The following is a 24413-nucleotide window of genomic DNA, read 5'->3' on the forward strand; positions in this document are numbered from 1 at the left end:
ACAAATCAGTATTTTAATTTTTTAAATGACAGTACTCAATATCCATCCATCCATCCATCTTCTTGTGCTGGTCTAAGGTGGTGGCAGAGATAACTGAGCAGGGTGTCACTGTCTCAGTCGTCCTCCTGATTAGATGCATGGACCATTTTAATTGGCTTATTTTTTGAGCAAAGAAGGAGCTACTTCTCTGAGCGTCGTACGTGCAGTGTGGAGGAAACGTAATCGTAAACTGTAATCTCAAGTCAACATTCAGTCTGACTGAGCCCGAGCTGAATATTCTGATTGTTTAAACCGCTCCTCTGAGGTTTTTTAGATTGCAAATAAGTCCTCTAATTCAGTGGTTCCTGAAGTCAGGGTCGGGACCCACAGATGGGTCGCAGGGGATTTTTAGGTTTTTAAGGTGCGGAGGTCCCAATTCTTATTTTTCCGCCAAATTAATTGTGAAAACCCACTGATTTCTACGACCACATCAGATCTGGTGAGAATTTTACGTCTGAAAGTGGTTTGGTGAATGTGCGTCAAACATTTGATGTGGGAGGGGCAAATAACTGCGCTGCCCCACCCCAAATTTGGCTGGAGTAGCAGGTGTATCGGTACAAATGTGTAGGAGGGCGGGGCGAAGAAAACATTACATTATGACAAAGATCCAAACCCAACAGGAAGGCTAGCATTTTATTTTTTGGGGGGCTCCCGAACGCATTTTCTGAATTTTCTCAACCTTTTAGTGAAGAATTATGTGTGAATGTTTTAAATAACATGTATAAAATGGAGTTGTTATTAATGTATTCACTGGAAATGATTCATTTACCAATTTAAAATATAATAATATAAGATTTCAGGATACACAGTGTATCTCATTATATTATATAATTTCATATTGTGATTCATATTGTCACGATTGTTTGGCATCTTTATAAAAGTGAGTCTCACATGGTCACAAATCAAAAATGTAATGCACAGTCGGGGTTCCGGTCACATAATGTACATCATTGTGTATCATATTCATTTCATACATTTCATACAGCATGAGCTTTTATATTCACAGTGTAAAAGAATCAATGTTTACACTGTAAATACACCATATTCAGGTCATTCATGATCTTAACAATGTAATATTTTCTATATTGATCGTTCATAGATGTTAAAATACATGTTTTCGTACGTGTTCGCTAGGCCTGTCGCAATATGCAATAAATCAATGAATTGCATGATAAATAAAAAATCATTTCCATTTGCATGCTTGTTTGTTTTCCTCGTCTCGCTCACTCTCTACCAAAGACACTGAGTGACCACTCTGGTGCAACGGTGACCCCTCTGGATTCCTTAGCATGAGGAGGAGTGAACCCTCGTGTCAGTCACCACCACAGAGTGCAGCATGAAGAGCCGTGTGAGGAATAGTCAGACCAAACACTAGTTGAGAGTTGGAGGAATGAAAACAAGAAAAGGAAATGGTTTCAAAGTGTGGGAGCACTTCGGATTCAAACCGAATGACCGCGGTGAACCACTTAACCTGAGCGAGTGTGTATGTTGCATTTGTTGTAAAAACAGTAGCAACTATTTATTTATTTATTTATTGTTTTTGGTTGTTTTGTTCATTTATTGTGGATATTTAAAATGTCTTCCCGTGTTGAATATTCTTTAGAAATAAACGTTTATTGATCTTTGAGAAGGTGTACGTGCATTATTATTATGCCAATATCATTGTATTAGATGAAAATGGTTTCAGAACGACAATATTGTCATTTATCGCAATCATTTCTGGGACAATTTATCGTCCAGTAAAATGTGTTATCGTGACAGGCTTAGTCTTCGCTGCTGTAAGACCGACGTAATACAGGATTATATTGTATTGTTGTGTCATAACGTTTTGTTTTCCATCTTATCGTATCTTAACACGTCGCCGCGCAGCGATCTCCGCCCCTGGTTTATTGATAAAACTTGGATTGACTTGAATTATAAACTCATCCTGATTTAATTTGATGATGTAAGAGGAAGTCAAAAAACTGCGTTTCATTCGGGGGGAAAGTGTGTTTGTGAAAAGACGACGTGACCTGATTGGAGGGGTATTCTTCTCTAATTATAATCCCGTGTCGCCGGGGAATATTTTTCCATACAGTGAGGTCACTTATTACAGAGCAGCTAAATGTGGTGAGTCCCTCACTCTGTGGAATTACCTTAATCTATGACACGTCCCCAGTGAGACGCCGCCGCGCATCGTTAAAGTTGGTTATTGTTTTATTCTCTCTCTCTCGTATAGTCCCCCCATTTTAGCATATTATATCATTTAATGAGGCCACACATGGTGTCGCGTTCCATCGCTTTGATCTGTTTTTCATAAAATGGCAAAGATTAGTCACATTAGAGAGGCAGTGAGAAAAAAGGTTATAAAACTGATTATGAAACAAAAATACTACAATATGATGTGTTCTGTAAACAATAAGGAGAAATACATACATGGGGATGGAAAGCTTTATCTATCTTTATTTAAATGTTTTTTTAAGACAATGTACTCGTACAATCTCGTGTGACAAATAAAGAAATCTTGAGATCTAAAATATATATAAATATATATACTCTTGTATTATATTGATGTCATAAATGGGGAGAATCTGCACTTTCGTAAATAAACGGGCAGATGATACACGAGACCAGAGTTTAAACAATTACTTGATTCATCGGTTGGAAGCTTTTTTCATGAATAAAACGTTTTCTGGTTGTTTTTTAAATGTGAATATTTTCTTTGTGTCTTTGCTCCATGAAACAAAGAAATCATTAGAACTGACTCACTTTGGTCTGTGGACAAAAACAAGACATCCGAGAACATCATCATTTCCAGGTTTGACAAACAGGTTTTCGGACACTTTATGGACCAAGCGATGATGAACGACTAATCGTTAGTTGCAGATCTACACGAGACGAGATCAGGTTTTCTACTATAATGGTTTCTAAAGAACAAAAACCTTGTTAAAAATAGTTATATATTACGATATGAAGGATAAATGAAACAAAAATGACTGACCCTTCTTATTATACTGTACCACTGGTTTTAATTTACTTTACTACACAGGATCGTGTTCTTCATCATATCCTGCTGCACGTGACCAGGAGTAAACTTTAGGGCCAATGCTCGACGTTATGGAGAGATGTATTCATGGATTCATGTGGCTGTTGAAAGAGAGATTCATTCATAATTCTATTTGACTCATTTATCTATTAAACTAACCACATTTTGGAACCTCTAACCTTTGTAAACCTTATAAGATTTTTATTTAAAACTTTGTATTTTGCTTGTAAAATAGGGCATACCTGTTGCATCGTTCACCATCGAAATAACTAATAACAACCGTCATACGTCTGTGTTTTAAGTAAAACTGTGTCACAGACTAACACGATTAACGGTGATATTATGGGACGACCATTTTCTCATTTGTCCTCCCTCCCTCCCTCTCTCATCTTCTCTGTCTCCTCTCGACGTCTCCCCTCCCTTCTTTCCCCAGCTCAAGTTAAGGTAGAGGAGGTCTCACTCGGTCCTGCATCACTTCACACTTTCGTCTTCCGTCCTCCTGGAGATCGTCAGACGCTTCAACGCGAGTTCCTCTGTCTCCAACCTGCAGCTTCACAGGCTTCAACCTGCAGCTTCACAGGCGTCAACCTTCAGCTTCACAGGCTTCAACCTTCAGCTTCACAGGCTACAACCTTCAGCTTCACAGGCTACAACCTTCAGCAGAGTTTAACTGAAGAGCAAGCGCTCGCAGAACAAAGACAAAAAGGTAAAAACTGAACCGTGAAATGGTTGGGCTAACTTTTGTTGTTCTGGTTGTTGTCACCTAAGTGTTGCTCTATGTTATTTTATAAATACTTGATTTGGAAAGAGGGGTGACTTGACCCTGGGCAATAATTCAGCTGCCCCTGGTATTTCCTTTGATGTGAGAGCGCTCTTATTTCTGTATAATTATGTACTTTGTAAGTATTTTTTTGAAAACTCAATAAAGATAATGTTGGAAGCGGTAAAAACTCACTTTCTGTTCTATGTTTTTAGGTTTGAAGTCCACAGTGTGACAGATAAGGTTGTGACCATTAATTACACTCTGGACTATTATTATTTTACAGTTGTTTTTCCATTATATTAAGGTGTGTTCATTGCTACTTTGGCATTTGTTTCCTTTGTTTTGATATGAGTCTGCGGTCACATGGGATGACCATGGGTCAGGGGTCGGCAACCTTTAGTATCAAAAGAGACATTTTTTTTATCACACAAATAAATGTAATCTGGAGCCGTGAAAAAACATACACTATACTACAAAAAACATAGATTGTTGCATTTATGAAATCTAAAAAGTAGAAAAAGAAAACTGTGAACGTCAAATGTCTTAATCTCAAACATCGGGTTCTGGGACGTTTTTTTATATCGCATTTGACGTTGACACGGGACGTGGCACATGTTTTAGCGGAGAGAATTTTATCATAGCACTTTCATTTATTTATTTATAGTGAGAGAGAGTGAGGGGGTGATGTGGGTCACTGCTTTTTGTTGACCGTTATTTCTTGAAATACTGTGATTATGCACGATATTATGACTTGATCCCTTTTTTCCATCACTAAAAGTTTCAACTTATTTTCAAAGTCTCAGTAAATCATTGTCTCAGCCTTTGGTCTTTGACGTTGACTCGTAGCGTCAACGTCAAAGAACAAAGGCTGAGAAATCCGTTCATCCTAAAACTGTTGGCATCTAAATTTGCCTCTAAAACATTTATGGAATTTCATTTGTGCAGCAGTCGTTGATATGTCAAAAAACAAATGTAAAGAGGCTGTATTTGAAAACACAAATTGCCACAGAAGTCAGAATTATTGGACGTCCTCCCAAGTCAAATCTGCAGATAATGTCCAAGTGAGCTCATGTGAGAAAACAGCAGGAGAAACTCTGGATAATCCACAGAGAATTGGCAAGTGTCCTCCACCTCCTCCTCCTCCTCCTCCTCCTCCACCTCCTCTGGAGATTCTCCTGCTGTTGTGTGATGTGTCTGACCCTCACAACCTCAAGATGTGTTCTTCATAATGTGAACAGCAAACTCCAGAATGTTCTGTGGACACTATCTGGAACTCATTGTCTGAAAATGTCTATAACTTTAGTTACAGGGTCACTGTCAGTAACGGACAACAAAAATCTGGTGCCCCCTTGTGGCCATTGGTTTGCTCACATGTTCCCTGTAAAATGTTGCCATCAGTCAAACAGTGGTAGTGAAGTTGGCAGTGAAGGACTTTTATATTTATAAAGTTCTATGATTTAAATTAGCAATTAAATGACGATTATTCCGTAAAAGAATGTGTGTACCCCTGGTTCCGTTATCTTGGCAGGATGCAGCGCTTCAGGGAAGGCATTCACATACGCACCATGAAGGCCAAGAGGAAAGTGGAGGAGATCTCCAAAGAAGACGTCCAGGCTTTCCTCAAGAAGAACGCTTTTGTGCTCTTCACTGTCGGGGCAGTGATTGTAGGTGAGCGACCTCTGCAGGTGACGCGATAAACGTCTCCGGTGTGATTATGAACAGTCCTACACTGTCCTACGTCTCTCTCTCTCTCTCTCTCTCTCTGTGTGCAGGTGTTATTCTGGGATTTGCCCTGCGTCCCTACAAGATGTCCTATCGAGAAGTGAAGTACTTCTCCTTCCCTGGAGAGCTGTTGATGAGGATGCTTCAGATGCTTGTTCTGCCACTACTGGTCTCCAGTCTAGTGACAGGTACAACCCATGTTACCTGGGCATCACTAAACAAACTCTTTGTGCTTTTTACGTTTCCAAAGAGACTTTTTTACTGGTAATTTCAGCTACATCCCCACCCTGTGTCTTTTAGGAATGGCAGCTTTGGACAGCAAAGCCTCAGGAAAGATGGGCATGAGAGCCGTGATCTACTACATGACCACGACCTTCATCGCAGTCTTCATTGGGATCCTAATCGTCCTCATCATCCACCCGGGAAAAGGCTCAAAGGATGAGTTTGGGAAGCAGCAGAAGATAGAGCAAGTCAGTCCAGCCGACGCCTTCCTAGATCTGATCAGGTATCCAGCGTATAACTGAGGAAGTAGAGTGAGATTTCACAGGGTTTGATGTCAGTTCTCCTGCCACTGTGATTTCTTCCCCTTCAGAAACATGTTTCCACCAAACCTGGTCCAGGCCTGCACTCAGCAGGTGAGCTTCATGAATAAGTTTTCCAACATCTGACGATCTTTCATTAAGCAACAGCCTAAATCTGAAGCCTCTCAGGCGAAATTTAAATCTGAATATGAAGATTAGTACACGCCTTTGCCTTTGTTTGTTCTGCCTTCAGGTTTCTGTCCCAAGTTTAGAAGGTTTCTCTTTAAAGGCTCCCTGGCAGAAAGCCTCAAAGCAAGCTTCCCCTATGTGTGTCATCCTCACGAAATTCGACTGGTTTAATCAAAGCTCAATTCCTTCTGTTGTTCACCAGTTCAAAACCAAATACGGGAAACGAGTGGTCCAAGTGACAGTAACCATAAATGATTCAATCTTCAACTCAACCAATGGAACCCAGGAGGTCATGGAGATCACCCGGGAAGAAGTGATTCCAGTGCCGGGTCAGGTGAACGGGGTCAATGCCCTCGGGTTGGTGGTCTTCTCCATGTGCTTTGGCCTGATAATTGGCAATATGAAGGAGCAGGGCCAGCTCCTGAGGGACTTCTTTGACAGTCTCAATGAGGCGATCATGCGTCTGGTTGCCATCATCATGTGGTACGAGCTTACCCTGTAGAAATTTTGTTGAACCATTCCACCTTTGCCCGGTGACTCAGTACTCCTGTCCTCTTTCAGGTACGCTCCCATTGGTATCCTGTTCCTCATCGCAGGAAAGATTGTGGAAATGGATGACCTGACACAGATGGGTGGCCAGCTGGGAATGTACACCATCACAGTCATCATTGGCTTATTGATCCACGGTGTTCTTATCCTCCCCACTCTATATTTTGTCATCACTCGACAGAACCCCTTTATCTTCATTGCTGGGCTCCTGCAAGCTCTAGTAACAGCCCTGGGGACCTCGTCCAGGTAAGTCTACCCAACACTGACACATCTCAACAAAATTGGCAATCCAATATCAGCCAAAAAACGAGTATCCGATTATATCAGACTGCCTCTAAAATCTCCGATATAAGCGCTCCGATACAAGCAGTCCATTCCACACCAGCCCTTCTGTCCAGCAGCGCCCGTTGTGATCACGTGGGCTCTATGTGTACATGTAGAGCCCACAGGATCACAACAACAGTGTGTGTGTGCTACTGCTATTTCAGAGGTCGAACACTTTTCTTTAACCTGAAATCGGAGGCTACAAAGCCGCACAGCGAGCGTGAGCTAGCCCTTAGCACCACGCTAGCTCATCCTGAGGCGAGCTGCTACAACAACAGTATTTCATAAACCAGCGCCACCTGTCGACTTTCAACAGCCTCCTCCCAAAAACCAGCCATGCCAAGAGCTTTCTGTGTTTTAAATGTGTCCTGAAGCTCCACACACAGCGCTAAGTATGTCTGCGGCGCCTGTCCCCAGGCTCCGGGTTTACTTGTGGGACAAGTCACTCACCATGTGTGGGTTGGGCTAATCCAAAATAGAGAAAACAAGGGGGGTCTTCTCTGAAGACACGCTGTTACCTTTGAAACACGGGTGCTCTGAAAGTACCCCCATTAGCACTTGGTACTTTCCTCCAGATGAAATTAACTATAGACATGACAAAACATGACAAAAAATCGAATATTCTTATATTGAAGGTTAAAATTTATGTAACCCATTGGTTAATAATAAATTGGTCAGGTTTTCTCATACTTACTGTTGCTGACTATTGTTCTCTGTGATCTAAACTGTACTGCTTGGTGAATAAACCAATAAGCTAGCATTTTAGAAGTCAAACTCACACTTCTGAATTGGTAGCTCTGGCAGTGGGACTGCCACTGCATGCCCGCAAAAAAATGCTTTGGGGGGCAGCGTAGATACAGAATGACACATCATTTGAAGATAAGCTGATAAACCAAGTCCGTGACTAGCCACATCTGTGCAATTATTTTACTGCAGTGAAAAACATGCCTGTCAAAAATATCTTTCAAGCTCTTCTTTAGAAAATCAATATCTTATAGAGTAACCTAATACTCTCATATCAAATAAAAGCTGCTTTGATCCAGGGCCAATACCATGTTTTAGTCACTGTTTACATCGCTTACATCACTCGAATCTAGTAGTATATATACTATATATTCCCTTAATGGGGTTATCTTTTAATCTGGGGGAAAGTAAACCAGGCTAAGAGTCTGTACCTGCAAATATTGGCTCTTCTGTTTTTGTTCTTTCACCCCCCAGCTCAGCAACACTCCCAGTCACCTTCAAATGTCTGGAGGAGAACAACAGAATTGATAAGAGAATCACACGGTTTGTGCTGCCGGTGGGAGCGACCATCAACATGGATGGCACGGCTCTGTATGAAGCGCTGGCCGCCATCTTCATAGCACAGGTCAACAATGTGGAGATGAACTTTGGTCAGATCATAACCATAAGGTAAGGTCACTTCATGTGAAGATATTACAAGCAAGGTCAATAGAAAAATGTGAGTAAATGCAAATATCATGTCACTCAAGGGTTGTATTAGGCATAAAAATTTAAAAGATTTGCTTGGTGTCTAACAGAACTTCTTCTTTGTTTATCTTCAAACAAGTATCACAGCAACAGCAGCTAGCATCGGAGCTGCTGGCATCCCTCAGGCAGGCCTGGTCACCATGGTGATTGTGCTGACCTCTGTTGGACTTCCGACTGACGACATCACTCTCATCATTGCAGTCGATTGGTTTCTGTGAGTAGCTTCCTCATCCTGCGAACGTGCAAATATACACGTCGGCTGTGGCTGCACGTCGCATGAATCATCCCTGTGCTTTTAAAGGTCAAAAGCAGCCCTGGATTCTACTACCACCTAGTGACACACTTCTGCCGTCTCCCCGGAGCCTTGCTCTACATCTTCCCTTTTGTATTGAATATTTTCTGCAATGAGTTTTAACATAGAAAGATAATTAGGTTTCCCAAATTAATCGTTTCAATTAGAATACCCTTCCCAGAAATTGCTCAGCTAACTGGGGTAATAAGAAGAAGAAACCCTTCCCTCCTTTAAGTAGGATGGACCAAATCTGAATGGCCTGTCTTCTTGAAGCTGTGGTATCACTATAAAGTGCCTGGCAAAAGTGGTCAAGAGAATTATAGAGAATAAGTCTGGTATGACATAGGCGGTTTCCCTCATGGTGGTCCTGGTCCAGTCAACCTGTTCTCAGATTAGGGTCCCATTTGGGATTCGAAGAGTTTAGGAGAATCCACAAAAGTTTTGTATCCACAGAAAACCAGGGTTTTGGTAGCCATGGGGCACTTTTTATGGAAAATGGGTCCCAGAATGAAAAAACATTGGAGGCCTCAGTCAGGCTCCACCCCTTCTCTTCCACATTTGGTGACTTCTGGTTTCAATCAATCCACTAGCAGTTGCCCACTATTTGGATGACCATTTACCTTTTGGCATTTACAGCTAAAACAGTAGCCTGCTAGTTAATGTTAGCCACAGGTGCTCCACAGTTTATCGTAGCTTGGCAGCATCATCGGGTTCTCTGGTTTTCTCAAATTTAGTTTCTTCAGGTTTCAATAAACCAAAATACTCTAATGAAAGTTGCCAACTATTTTGGTGAGCATTTACCTTTTAGAATTTACAGCTACAACAGTAGCATGTTAGATAACATTAACCACAGAAGCTACACAGTTTACCATAGCTTGTCAGCAGCAGCACCATCAGGTCCTCTGGTTTCTTAAATTTAGTTACTTCAGGTTTCAATAAACCAAGACGGCGACAACCAAAATACTAAAATGAAATGCCACTGAGGCTACACAGTTTACCTTGGCTTCACAGGTTTCTCCCGCACTTTTTTTATCCTCTCTTTTTCCTCTTCGGGATATACAGGGACCGCTTGCGAACCACCACTAACGTCCTGGGGGACTCCATCGGTGCCGGCATCGTCGAGTTCTTGTCCCGACATGAGCTTCGCAGCAAAGACGTGGAGATGGGGAACTCCGTCCTGGAGGAGAAGGAGCGGAAGAAACCGTACAAGCTCATTTCCCAGGATAGTGATTTCGAGAATGACAAACGTGCTCACAGTGAATCCATCATGTAGTTTACCCTCCGACGTGTGCCACACACACACACACACACACACACACACACACACACACACACACACACACACTGGTTTCCATGACCTTAGAGGACATTGAATTGACTTACATTCATTTCCTGGAGACTTACTGACAAACAGAACAAGAAAATCCTGTCATTTAAGCTTCTATCATGTGTTTGAAATAGCACTGATAGTTTCTGTTTGGATATTTAATCATTTCACACTTTTAAAAAGGGATAGTTCCAGTTCTTTTGAGTTGCATAAGTCAGTGACAGTGGTGTTTTTATATATTACAAGGTTAATATATCATGTTGTGAAATTATAATAAATTCAGTTTTTTTATTGATCTTTTTCACCAGGACATGATGAATTGTATCTGCATTTTTGCCCAACAGTAGCTGGTTAAAAGACATTTGTTGATTTTTCCACACACATAATTACATATATGTACATTTTGACAATGCTGAATTTCTGTTCCTTTATTGTACATATGACACGAGTGCATATGTCTAATAATACATGTTCAATTTCCATTTGGTGGATGTGTGGGTGAGAGGGGCAATTGAGGACAGGACTGAAATCCAGAGTCTTTCTGTGTATCAGTTTTCTTGTGGATTATAATTCCTGTGAAATAAATTGGGGAAGAGAAAAAACACAGCACATTTCCTGTGTCTGGCTCAAAATTTTATAACTAGAAATGTCGGGGGGGGGGAGGATTTTGAGTAGATCAAAAAAACAGTGAGTGCTCATTTATTCACGGTTTGGAAATAGTTTTACAGTTTTACTACGCTTGTTGCTGCAACAAATTAAATTAAATAAGAAAAAAACGCCCGCAGACACAGAAGGAATTACAAAATTACACAATTGCATTTTCCTGCTGTCATAAAAAGTCATCAAATAGGGACACAAGTAGACTTTGTGAGGTGGTTAAAATGGGAGCGATACTGCAATAATGGTGTATTTTCCTTATCATAGACCACAAATACCTGTTTTATTCTTTTTAAATTGTACCTTAACATGTTATCTCAATTTTTATTCTTATACAGCAATGTGTTATCACCATCATACCAATACTAATACTACTACTGTTACTACTAATAATAGGAGGTGGAGATTTGCCTTCGGCTCACCACAAAATTGAACAAGGAGACAAATCAGAATAAGTAGGGCAGCAAATGATTATTTTTGTATTAAATCGAGTGATCACTCAATCCACAAAACCAAAATCATTCCGTTTCAGTGGTCTTTGTTGATATGAAGCAGAGAAAACCAGGAAATATTCACTTTTTAGATGCTGAAAAATCAAGGAACATTAATTTAGACTTCTATAAATGATAGATAAATCATTGCAGTCCTCATTCTGACATTGTTCCCACCATCACAACTACTAAAGTATAGATCTGAATAGATCTTTATTATCCACTACTTTGTCCATGCGGGGGTGGATTCTTGGACCTCTTCTGTGTAGCTTATATATGCCGTTTATATAAATCAGCAGCAAATGTGAATACTTTTGAATCCAGGTTTAAAAACATAAACGTTTTATTTTTGTTACATAACTGGGTTATTTTTTTTGTTCAAATTGTACATTATAATGTTTCCAAATAAAGCTGCCATGCCTTACTACAACTAATGTATATACAACCATACACACACACAACTATATACACTATATATATATAACTATATACAGTATATAGTGTCTAAGTCGAATACATATTAGTTGAAGTAAGGAAAGGCTTTGTTTGTGTAGCATGTATAACTATATATATACATATATATATACATATATATATATATATATATACATAAAAATATATACATACATATACAAATATATATACATATTTATATATACACACAACTATATATATATATACATAGCATTATAATAAGTAATGTCAGCTTTATTTGTATAGCATATATAGCTATATACATATAATATGTATAGTTATAGTATATAGAAAAATATGTACATACAATATATACAGTATACAACTATATATAGTTATATATATAGTATATCAGTTGTGTACATAAATTAGTTGTAGTACTGAAAGGCCGCTTTATTTGTATAGCATTTATAACTATATATAGTTGTATATGCTATACGGTATATCAGAAAATAAATACATACAGAATATATAACTACTACTAATTATAACTATATATATAGTCATATTTACGACAATATATAAAAATATGTTTATTGAAATTGAAAGTTTTTTTTATATAAATGAGATTTTTCATGACTTACATAAGTTGTGGTGTAACGAATCAGCGTGAAACCGGGAGATGGCGACAAGGCAGGACAAGTGGATTTAGAGCAGCTGGAACCAGAGAAGAAGAAAATCACTTACACACACACACACATAACCGTCCCCTCTCTGCTGCCTCACAATCACAACCATGTCGATCGCAGCGGGTACAGACCTCGGCCGGGCTCTCTGCATCATCACCGGGGCTTCCAGAGGCTTCGGTCAGGCTGTGGCGAGGCACTTGTCGCAGCGGGTGAGTCCGGGATCCGCGTTCGTTCTGGCGGCTCGCTCCGGTAACGACCTCCGCTCTGTGCGGGCGGAGCTGCTGCAGGAGTACGCGGGCCTGCTGGTGGAGTGTGTGGAGGCTGATCTGGCTCACGCCGAGGGTCAGGCTCGCGTCATCTCCGCCGCCAAACAGTGCTTCTCCGCGGACATGGATCATGTGATACTGGTCAACAACGCAGGTAAGACCCCTGTGCGTGCGCGTGCAGCTGCTGATTTTTATTTTTTTAAAAAGAAAAAAAGATGAAATCATAGCCAGATAATATCAGATAAAAAAGTACGTGACTAGTCATACGTTACTCAATTTATTTATGATTAATTCAAGTTTGATGATACTTTAATTTAACGCCATTAAATCCAGATCAGGGGCGGTGCAACAGGGGGAGCAAGGGCTCCAAGCTCAAAGCCCCCCCCAACACACACACAACAGTGTTGTTGATATTTTTGTTTTAAATACCTAATTTTTCACTGAAAATGAAGTAATATCGCATTGTGACTTAACTATTGTGATAATATTGTATCATATTGTGACTTAATTATCGTGATAATATTGCATGTGACTTAATTATCGTGATGATATCTTATCATATCGTGACTTAATTATCGTGATAATATTGTATGTGACTTAAATATCATAATATCGTATTGTGATAATAATGTATCGTGACTTAATTATCGCGATAATATCATATCGTTACTTATCGTGATGATATCGCATCGTGATTTTATTATCGGGATAGTATCGTATGTGACTTAATCATCGTGATAATATTGTATGTGACTTAAATATCGTATGTGACTTAATTATTGTGATAATATTGTATTGTGACTTAAATATAGTGGTAAAATCGTATCGTGGTGTCTCTGGTGATTCCCATCCATATCGGTATCGGACATGAAAAAGCAGTATTGAGTGTACTGCGTTCCAGCTGTAGTCAGAAGTCGCAATTTCTGAGTTCCTGGTCAATAGTTTTCAATGTGAATAAAGCCCCCTCAGTCCGGAAGCTATCTACTTTCCTTGTTTTTTTACTATTAAGTGCACTTGTGCACTTGTTGGATAGTAAATCTGTCGTACACGTAGTACTGTTAAATTTTTACCCGTACTAAGTAAAATACTGTGTAAATGTTATCAACTTTTGCGCCATGTTTTTTGTCCCTCCGAAAGGAGGCGGAGCCTGAGTTTCCTCACATTCACTCCCTCCCTCCCTCTCCTTCAGCGTCTCTGGGCGACGTGTCCCGCTACACCCGTGACTTCACCAACATGGCCGAGGTGGACTCGTACCTGTCCCTCAACGTCAGTTCCTGCCTGTGCCTCACCGCCAGCACCCTGGAGGCGTTCCCGCAGCGCCCGGGTCTCCGCCGCACCGTGGTCAACGTTAGCTCGCTGTGCGCCGTGCAGCCGTTCCCGTCCTGGGTGCTGTACTGCACCGGCAAGGCCGCTCGAGACATGATGTTCAGAGTGTTGGCGGAGGAGGAGCCTGACGTCAGAGTGCTCAACTACGCACCAGGTGAGCTATGAGTGCGACCTGCCTCATGAGAACCATGTTTTAAGCCACTTAATTAAGTGATTTTAAGTCTACAATATCTTATCTTCTCCTTGTTCACTGCTTTATCTCACTTTGTAAACCACTCGCTCTCCTACACAAACTCCATTGAGAAATCAGTGATTTTAACATCACAACACACAGGAGCTATTGATCCACTGCTGACTCAGTCAGTGAGTTCAGATGTGTTATCGTGTCTCTTCTGTGATTGAAGTCCTTTGTTCAGATTTACCTCAGAGGCACAAACTGAGAGTCCATGTGAGCTTAAATCGCTGATGGCCTTTGTTGTGGGAGAGCGAGATGTTTTCAAACTTTCTGTCTTCTGTCAGAAACACTGAGATAAAGCACCAAACAGTCGTGATTATGGTTAATATTTTTAATCCCGAACCAGGACCCATGGACACCGACATCTACGCGTCCGCCAAGTCCAGAACAGCTGACCCGAACATCAGGAGGAGTTTCACGGCCATGTGGGACCAGGGTCAGGTGCTGACCTGTGACGAGTCCTGCACCAAACTGATGAAGCTGCTGCTGGACGACAGCTACGTCTCTGGAGCTCACATCGACGTCTATGACGTGTAGACGCGGTGCCGCCTACAGGCCGCCTACGGGTGTAGTGTCCTGTTGTTCTTTTGTGCCTTGATTTTTATCATTTATATAAATATCTATATATATATATGTTGTGTGTAGTTCATTTCATGGACCAAATAAATGTTTTACATGTATTGTCTTTCCAAACATTCCTGATAAAAGTTCATATTTTCACGGAAACACTTTTTAAATCTACGTCACCTCAAGTCCACGACCTCATCAGAACATGTTTGCGACTTTACTAAACCAAGTTTGAGTCGTTTTAGAAACCGCTCGCTCTCAGAGAAAATCAGCGATTTTAGCTCGCGGGTGGACACAGATGCTGCTGGTCTACCGCTGCCTCGTGTGGTCACTTTGTGTCACTAAGGTAATTCCGAGGGAACGCTTTCATTCGTCACAGAATAGCACATTTGAATTTACTGACGTAGGCAGCGGTGGATGAAGAATGTCCGTGAACCGTGACTTTAAATTGATTTAAATTGATTTTCTCTATGGGCTGCACGTGTGTAGCTCACACACTCGCACACTCGCACACACGCACACACACACACACAGGTCGAGTCTCATGTCGTGACCTCTTTGTGGAACCAAGACTGAAACGTGAACAGCACATCTCAATGTCATGTCTCCATACTGTACTGTATTAAAAGGCATTATAATGTGCTCATTCCAGGCTGTTACCAAATCACTTTTATGCACTCGCTGTTGTATCATGAAGAAATAAATCAGTGGAAGCATAATAGTCTTGTTTTTTGTGGTTTTTTTCACGTTCTTAACTTACTGATGATGTCCATAAAATAAGCCAAAGGTAATAATAATATTCCATTTTCATAGATTACATCAGTCCCTTACCAGTTGAGTTTTCTGATTCTTCAGCTTCTTAAATGTGATTTTCTGATTTCTTTTGCTTTTTCTTTTGAGAATAACCGCTGAAATACTAACACACAGAAACGAGCACGTCACAGGATCAATTTCAAAATCCTTTTGTTTGCTTTTAAATGTCTGCATGAGCATGCTCCATCGCGGTGCTTGTGTTTACAGACAAAACTGGGCTGAAGCTCAGAGGGGGCCCGAGCTCTTTGTGTCTGGAATGAGTTGCTTTTTAATAAAAGACAGGCCCTTTCACTTCCTGTTTTTAAAGCTGGTCTTAGGACACACATCTCCTCCCTGGCCTTTGGCACAGTGAGAGCTGCTGTTGTTGTTTTCTCCATTTCTCCATGTTTAGTAATGGATTAATAATCGATTGAACGAGGAATTGTTTCGAAATACCTTTGTTTGTTTACACCTATGACCTGCCAATATAGCCACCATACAGTCCTGCCGCTGCTGCTGCTGCTGCTGCTGCCACCCAACGGCCAAAACCCAAAGCGGTGGACCTTTAAAAGACTGAATGAGAGACCGCGCAGAGCAGAGCAGAGATGCTGCTGCTGCCACTGAATCTGTTTCCTGTCGTGTGGCTCTGACAGACAGTCACAGCTGCCGTGGACCAAAAATATCCCCGGAGGAACTAACCCAAACAAGGGGACGAGTGCCACGGTCCTCCCACACCTCTGCTGCGTCTCCACCGTCTATGAGGAGGTGGTAGAGGTGGCTAGAGGGGAGGGGAGGGGGGTGAATTTATTTTTGGAAAGTGGGGGCAAGTGCTACTGAAAGTCGGTGAGAATTTGTTGAGGAGTCTTCAGCATTACGCCTCAGCCCGTCCCACTCTTTGCTGCCTTGTCCTGCCTCTCTGTGTCTGAGTCTTGTTTTGTTTTGAAAGGACAATGACAGTGGGGAACATGGAGAGCGCCACACTCTTTGACGCGGGGAAGAAGGGACGAGGCCTGAAGGCCAGCAAAGAGCTGGCCGCCGGGGAGGTCGTCTTCGCCGAGCCCAGTTTCTCCGCCGTGGTCTTTGACAGGTACGGAGCTTCCTGGTGCTCGTGTTGGTCCTTAAGTCTCTGTTGTTCTGCAGGTGGTTCAGGTGGACAAGGTCCTGAAGATGCAGATCTGGCTGACACTGCAGGTGTTGTGGTGGACTTGAAGTTGGGGTTCATGACATCAGCAAAGTGAGGACACTTTGAAGGTGTCATGTGAGCTTGAACATGACATAACTGTGGGATCAAGCGTACGGAGGTTCAACCCGATTCAAATTACATTTTTTAAATGTAAAACTTTCAAAAGATTTGAGTGACCTCACAACCACAACCTCAACTCAGTGCGTAAATATGTCAATTAATGTCACTATATTACTATATTAGTCACTATATTACATGCTACACTTGAAATGTTGTGTTTTTTCAAGGCTGCTGAAGCTTTATTTTTATAGCAACTGATCCATGTTTGGTTCCGAATTCACCTCGAGGGTTAAATAAAAGAAATCTTTTTAAATTAATTCTTGATAGATAAGTGGGGGGAGAATGGTCAGGTGTTTCTTAAAATAAGGATTTGTTCTCTCGTTTTTGACTTTAGTTAACGTAGATCTCTACATTTGCGTCTTATAAATATAAATGTATTGTCAGGAGATCGAAAGCAAATTAATTCGAACTGACCTGGTGATGGACTTTTTTCTATTTGTACTATTGTCAGATAAGATATTTGCCACATTTTTCCTGAGCTAACGGGAACATGCATATGATAAACACAAGAGGCCCGAGAATGGAGCCTTGGGGAACCCCACCAATGTATTTGTATTATTACCAAGTAACAGTGGTGGTAAATGAATAGATACTTGAAATGTCGTGTTTTCAAGGCTGCTAAAGGTTTATTTATATAGCAACTGACCCATGTTTGTTCCTGACTTCACCTCAAGAATTAAATTCAAACACTTGACAATAGTCAGGTGTTTTTTAAAATAAGGATTTATTCTCTTATTTATTCATATACTGTATATAGTTTTTGACTTTAGTTAACATAGATCTCTACATTGTAGATAACCTGGTGATGGACTTTTTTCTATTTGTACTATTGTCAGAAAAGATATTTGCCACATTTTTCCTGAGCTAACGGGAACACGCAAATTAAACAACAAACAAACAGAAGAGGCCCAAGAACGCAGCCTTGGGGAACTCCACCAATGTGTTGATGAGCTTACGTATTATTATTACAAGGGGCAGTGGTCATAAATGGATAGATACATGAATATTTTTTGTTTTTCTAATTAACTTCATGCTAAATACTGATTCAGCCTGTTTCTCTGAATAAATACAGCCTGTTTTGACCGTTAGTCTGATGTTTGAGTCATTTAATAAAAGGGCAACGAACACAGGAGGATCTGCCTTGTGTTAGACCGTGACTGTCCAGGAGTCTTCTGGATAAACTGTTTACACACACGGAGACATGATGTGTGTCCACCCGGCTCCTCTGTTTGTTGTCGAGTCCAAGCAGCGGGAGAAGAATACACAAATGTTCTGAGAGAGTTTGAGTTTCCAAATGTGCGCGGACTATTTTGGAAACGAGAGCGCTCTCGTCCTTTACACATTCTACACATTTTATATTCCACATTTTAGCTTACAGCTCGGCGGCAAATGCACAATGATTGTCACTTTCACGTCTGTCCCTGTCTTCGTCTCAGTTTTGCCTCTCAGATTTGCCACAGCTGTTTCCGGCGTCAGGCCAATCTGCATCGCTGCGCTCAGTGCAAGTTCGCTCACTACTGCGACCGCACCTGCCAGACGGCATGCTGGGACGAGCACAAGAAGGAGTGCGGCGCCATCAGGAAGATGGGCAGAGCGCCCGCAGAGAACGTACGGTAAATATACGGCGTTTACAGTTGTAAAGTGACACAACAGCGAGGGATGAAGTTGAGAATAATGGACAAGTGAGATTGAGGTGATTGTATGTATATATTATGTACAGTACATGTAAAAGAAGACTGTATAACCATCATATTGTGTAGAAAGGTAGTAATAAATTGAGCCAATTAGGTTTGCAAAGGGGCGGAAGATTCCCAGCAAATTTTCCAGAAACCTTCCATGGAAACTTTAGTTTGGGAATTTTGGAAATATTCCAAATTGGAAACTTTCCACAGGAATTACGAGAATTTATGGGAATTAATGAGAATTAACTGTAGATTTGGGATCATTGGCCCGGAGTGGAACTCTTGTCTGCTGCATTTGTTGAGCTCTGGGGAAATTTTGGGCACTTTTGCATCATGCTGCTGCATTTTTGTGGCATTCTTCTTTCGTCTTTGCACAATAATTACACATAAACAAAGACTTTCCATGTACTTTAGCCGGGTGAGATACCTCCACACACTGGGGATAGCGTACGTGGCATTTTTCTTTTAAATAAGATGACAAAAAAATATCATATCTACCCCATAATAATATCATCAAAGCTTACTTGACTTTATGTCGTGTTTTGGCTCAAATGCGTGTCTGTGCTGTGGGCTTCAGTAGAATATTAGAAATTATTGAGCATGTGATAGAGGAACGCATGTAGGGGGTGTGACCTCTGTAGCCCTGCTGTGTGCTCTGTCCCTGTGATTGGAAGCATATTACTGTATTCACATCAAATCTGGTTGTTTTGTCTAAGATTATGCCACAATACTTTTATTAAAAACTTTGAAAATTCACAGAATTTTGCAACCCCAGTGCCACTCAGACACTTGGACTTTAATCTGTATGAACAAGTAGATAAATGTTTGAAGAACCCAAGCCAACGTGTACTTAATCTCTCTCTAATAAAGCACTATCTTATCTTATCTTGTGTCTCCTGCACAGTCTGGCCGCGCGCGTGCTATGGCGTATTCACAAGGACTCTGGCGTGGTGTCAGACAGTCAGCTGATGTCAGTGAGCGAGCTGGAGGACCATGTGAACGACCTGTCAGAGGAAGCTCACGTGCAGCTGAAGGCTGACGTCAGCACCTTCCTGGAGTACTGGTCACACGGGAGGAAGAAGCACTCGGCCGAATTCATCTCACACATCTTTGGCATCGTCAGTGTTTTTACTGTTGTTGTTGTTATCAGTGTTCACTTCATGGAGAAAGACATCACATCCTCTCTTTGTGTGCGTGTGTGTGTGTGTGTGTGTGCAGATCAAGTGTAATGGATTCACCATGAGTGATCAGAGAGGCCTGCAGGCGGTCGGCGTCGGACTCTTCCCCAACCTGTGTCTGGTGAACCACGACTGCTGGCCCAACTGCACCGTCATCCTCAACCACGGCGAGTAGGTGTCAAAGAGTCAGTGAAGGCAGCAGCGGTTAAAGGGACAGTTTAGGGGTGGTGGACTCAAATGACCTGGGGGCCAACTAGCATCTAGTCTGGTCAAGACGGGGCCAATCTAGAGGAAAAAACAGAGAAATATGAGCTTAAAATGATTACACAATATCATGCTAAAGATTTTCATGATGATATTTAACAGAATGTTCAGAGTAAAAGTGCTTGTTTTGATATGGAGCGATCACAACAAAAAAGCTTATATATGTAGTTACATGTTGATATTTAGTATTTTATTTGTCTTTAAAGGAAGGTTGCGTGCCACGTTTTCAAAGTTACATCATATAAAGTGATGGGCCGCCAGTTTGACACCTCTGGTGGGATCGGCAAGTACATGTGGTCGAGGGCCAATTTTCTTTGTAAGCAATTGAATATTTGGGCCAAAACATGGTGTCTTCATCAGAGTGCCTTAAAACCTTAAAACGTCTTAAGGTTGCTTCAGTATCAACGTTTGCTGCCTTCAACTAACAATAATGTGGCCTAACACATGATAATAGTCACCATGACAAACCAAAGTTAAGTCTTCAACCTTTTTTAGAATAAAAGCTCTGAACTGTGAAGATAAGCAAATCATTTCTGACAGACCACATACTGATGCTGGCCACCAATGGCTGACCACTACTTTGGGGATTTTACATGGAAAACACGGCAACCAGAAGAGAAACCAGGAGGAAATCAGGGATTTTAGCTATTTAAAGGCGACATAGACCGGAAGCTCCAATTAACGCTGCTGTTGTGTGTGTATCTGCGTCATGACCTCGTTTATGAAACCCTAACGTTTCACAACAAACAGTTCAGCCACTGCTGTGAAAATAGGGTTTTATTGTTTTCCTGGGCTCTGCAAAGCGACAAAAGGCACTTCCGTTTGCTGATGATGTCATCAGTAAACCTCACCACTCCTCTCACCACCGTAGCGCCTCCTGGTGCAGGCACTAGTCCGCAGAAGAAGAAGAACTACTCTCGTTGTAGCTGCTGAGATGCAGAGCATCCATCGTGCCAGAGGGGGAGCTGTGTATCTGAGAGATGACGTGCTAATTACGTCACTTCCAGGTACCTCCAGGACACTCTCGTTGGCTGGCCAATCACAACACAGTCCACATTCTGGGGGTGTGGTTTTAGTCTGAAACAGCACGGCTGACGAGAATATAGTGAGGAGATATTTTGATCGGCTCGTTTGCAGCGACTGGGAGGTTTTTGACCATGAAAACAAGTTAATATATGTAAGTAGACCTCCATAACTAACATATATGTGCAATACCAGCATTCAATGTCACCTTTAACAAAAGGCTAATTGATTAAAAAGGACTTTAGCTTCTATGTGAAGCGTCCTCCATAAATGTTTGCTGATATATTTTATTGTTCGGCGGTGTTTTCAACGAGGCAGCAGCAGACCAGCAGCTCCAGTGGCTCTCTGAGCTAAAATCACTGATTTTCTCTATGGACTTTTCTATGGACTCTCTATGGAGAGTTGGCCGCTGACAAAGTGACAGAGTGAAGTCATACAAAAACAAGTGAAACGCACATGAACACATGTTTGAACAACGACGTGATCTTTCTGTTTCCGTTGCAGTCAGTCAGCTCTGAGTTCTGCTCTTCACTCTCAGAGGAGGTACGTGCGCATGCAGCCGTCACATGATGCGACAACACACCTGGCTTTGTCGCACACGTGCCGTAAACAGTTCCTCCTCCTCTCCCCAGGATCGAGCTACGCGCTCTGGAGAAAATCCCAGAGGGGGCGGAGCTAACAGTCAGCTACGTGGACTTCCTCCACGTGTCCGCCGAGCGGCAGAAGAAGCTGCGGGAGCATTTCCACTTTGAGTGCACCTGCGAACACTGCAGCCAGCACATCAAGGATGACCTCATGATGGCGGCCGCAGACAGCGAGGGGAACAAAGTGAGTGCAGGAACAAACAAAAGTCTGGGGACACCTGGTGGCTGGAGGTGGTATGTTTTCACGGTTCATCCGTCCGTCCCGTTCATAAAACACCACAGGGGAATCCTTTCAAATTTGACACACATGTTCACTTGGACTCGTGATGAATGAGTGGAATTTGGTGGTCAAAGGTCAGGGTGTGTCCCCGGCACAAATGTTTAAGTATTTTGGTGGTCAAAGGTCACAATGACCTCATGTTTTCCGATGACCTCACGACAAACATCCTCTTATCCGATAAACGATCACTTGGACTCACGGGTTCGTGAGAGGACGAAACGACCACTAGGTGGCGACTCATTTTTGTTGTGTTTCTCTCTTGTGCTCGTGTGTCCCGCCCTCAGCCCTCTGCTGAGAAGGTGAAGGAGGTGACGGACTTCAGCAAAGAGTGTCTGGCGAAGATCGAGGAGTGTCGTCTTCAGGGGGAGTATAATGAGGTAACACCACCACGTCACATCTGTCATCAGCTTCCTTCTTCTCCTCCTCGTCGTTCCTCTCTTGACTCGTCCGCTCACTGTGGATTATTCTCTCTGCTCGGCCGTGCGTCAGGTGGTGAAGTTGTGTCGCGAGTGTCTGGAGAAGCAGGAGAACGTCCTGGCAGACACTCACCTCTACAAGCTGCGCGTGCTCAGCGTCGCCAGCGAGGTGCTGTCGTTCATGCAGAAGTTCTCCGAGGCGGCGGGATACGCCCACAAGATGGTGGAGGGATACAGGTGAGGGGAGGGATCCTGAAACTACACGATGGAGACAGAGACACTGAGATCAGAATGGATTTAATAAGATTTTCAAACCGCCATCACTCTATTTCACCTTAAAGGGACAGTTCAGAGTTGTTGTTTTTTTTAATGACACTGTTCAAACTGCTTTATCTCATTTTTAGACAGACTTTTCTAACAGGAAACGTAACGTTTGTACGTACACTGCTTTCTTTTCCCAGAAATTGTCTTGTACGTGATCCACTCAGAAGCGGTCTCTTCTTCCACCTTTCTGAGATTTCTATTGTAGTGAAACTTTGGGACTTCTAGCTTGGGGAATCTCCCACACCAAAGTCCAGAGAGAAAAGTGTCATTTTACATCACAGCACAGAGGAGTTGTTAATCCAAATGTGTTATTTTGCGTCTTCTGTCTTTGAAATCCTTTGTCCTTCGGGGATGTACCTCAGTGACACAAACTGACCACACGGGGCAGCAGTAGACCAGCAGCTCCTGTGAGCTTAAAATCACTGATTTTCTCTATGGACTTTGGTGCAGAGAAGATAAAGTGAGATAAAGCAGTAAACCTGTCCCTTGAAAACAGGAAAAAATTGTAGTATAACAGTGTTTGTGGCGAGTGGAAAGTATGAATTATTATCTGTAGAGCTGCAACTAACGATTATTCTCATAATCGTTATTTTAGTTAATTTAGTAATCGATTAATAATTGGTTCATCGATTAATTATTTCATCTCTAATTATCTGTGAGCTCCTGATCTTAATCTCCTCTGAACAGGAAGCTGTATCACCATAACAACGCCCTGCTGGGCATGGCCATCATGCGGGCGGGCGTCACCCACTGGCACGCCGGGCAGATCGAGGCGGGCCACGCCTTCATCTGCCAGGCCTACGGCATCCTCATGGTCACACACGGACCCAACCACGCCATCACCAGGGACCTGGAGGTACACGGCTCACAACCAGTCCAACCTTTTGTTTCTTTAAGTTTTTCTTAAGTATTTATGTTTAAATGTTTCACCTGTGTGTCGTCAGTCCATGCGCACGCAGACGGAGATGGAGCTGAAGATGTTCAAAAAGGACGAGGCCGCGTACCACAGCATGAGGGCCGCCATCTCCTCATCCGGAGGAAGCATCAAAGACCTGTCCCGCAAGAAGTAGAGATCAACTTTATTGATCCGATCAATACCAGCCCCTCTCACCACACCACACCCTGCCCCTCCCACCAGTCCCCCAACCTGTGCTGATGCATGTCCTCAAACAGGCAACGTCACATGTACCGTTTCTATAATAAACATGGAAATAAACATGTGTCGCCATCACTGTTGCCATCCCGCTCTCCTTCCTGCACTAAACCCCAGAGAAAATCAGCAATTTAACATCACAGCACACAAGAGTTGTTGATGCACTGCTGCCTCCGTCACTGAAGTTCAAATGTGTTATTTAGTGACTTCTGCGTTTGATATTCTTTGCTCAAATTTACACCAGCGACACAAACTTACCAAACATGGTGGCAGCAGGCCAGCAGCTCCAGAATCCCTGTGAGCTAAAAACGCTGATTTCCTCTATGGGGTTTGGTGCAGGAGAGCGAGTGGGTGAGAAAAAACCAAGAAGAGTTCTGTATCCTGTTGGAATGCTAGACAAAGCAGTGGACATGTTTTTAAAGATACGAATGGCATCATTTCATGAAATGAAGTGATTCAAATGTGTT

At 42.2% G+C, this 24413-nt stretch overlaps 3 protein-coding genes and 1 long non-coding RNA gene across 4 annotated transcripts; 3 read left to right on the forward strand and 1 right to left on the reverse strand.

Moving 5' to 3' along the window:
• Positions 1-3707: 3707 nt before the first annotated feature.
• Positions 3708-10243, forward strand: LOC122758566 (excitatory amino acid transporter 1-like). The gene is made up of 10 exons (XM_044012815.1): positions 3708-3770; positions 5356-5495; positions 5600-5737; positions 5850-6054; positions 6142-6184; positions 6462-6742; positions 6821-7054; positions 8351-8545; positions 8703-8837; positions 9978-10243. The coding sequence occupies exons 2-10, from the start codon at positions 5357-5359 to the stop codon at positions 10186-10188; spliced, it is 1581 nt and encodes a 526-aa protein (XP_043868750.1). The 5' UTR covers positions 3708-3770; position 5356; the 3' UTR covers positions 10189-10243.
• Positions 8610-12517, reverse strand: LOC122758567. Its single transcript, XR_006358166.1, has 3 exons — positions 12449-12517; positions 9914-10092; positions 8610-8855 (listed from the first exon to the last, which is right to left on the reverse strand). It is a non-coding gene; the product is annotated as an uncharacterized LOC122758567 (long non-coding RNA).
• Positions 12518-12537: 20 nt separating this feature from the next.
• Positions 12538-15606, forward strand: spra (sepiapterin reductase a). The gene is made up of 3 exons (XM_044012814.1): positions 12538-12913; positions 13949-14239; positions 14667-15606. Exons 1-3 carry the CDS (start codon positions 12601-12603, stop codon positions 14855-14857), a joined length of 795 nt encoding a protein of 264 aa, XP_043868749.1. The 5' UTR covers positions 12538-12600; the 3' UTR covers positions 14858-15606.
• Positions 15607-16521: 915 nt separating this feature from the next.
• On the forward strand, positions 16522-24009 carry smyd1a (SET and MYND domain containing 1a). Its single transcript, XM_044013006.1, has 10 exons — positions 16522-16766; positions 18419-18595; positions 19569-19782; positions 19883-20013; positions 21634-21672; positions 21762-21957; positions 22338-22430; positions 22543-22706; positions 23481-23649; positions 23738-24009. Exons 1-10 carry the CDS (start codon positions 16630-16632, stop codon positions 23861-23863), a joined length of 1446 nt encoding a protein of 481 aa, XP_043868941.1. The 5' UTR covers positions 16522-16629; the 3' UTR covers positions 23864-24009.
• Positions 24010-24413: the final 404 nt, after the last annotated feature.

Source organism: Solea senegalensis, linkage group LG21 (assembly GCF_019176455.1).
Source record: "Solea senegalensis isolate Sse05_10M linkage group LG21, IFAPA_SoseM_1, whole genome shotgun sequence".
Taxonomy (NCBI): Eukaryota; Metazoa; Chordata; class Actinopteri; order Pleuronectiformes; family Soleidae; genus Solea; species Solea senegalensis.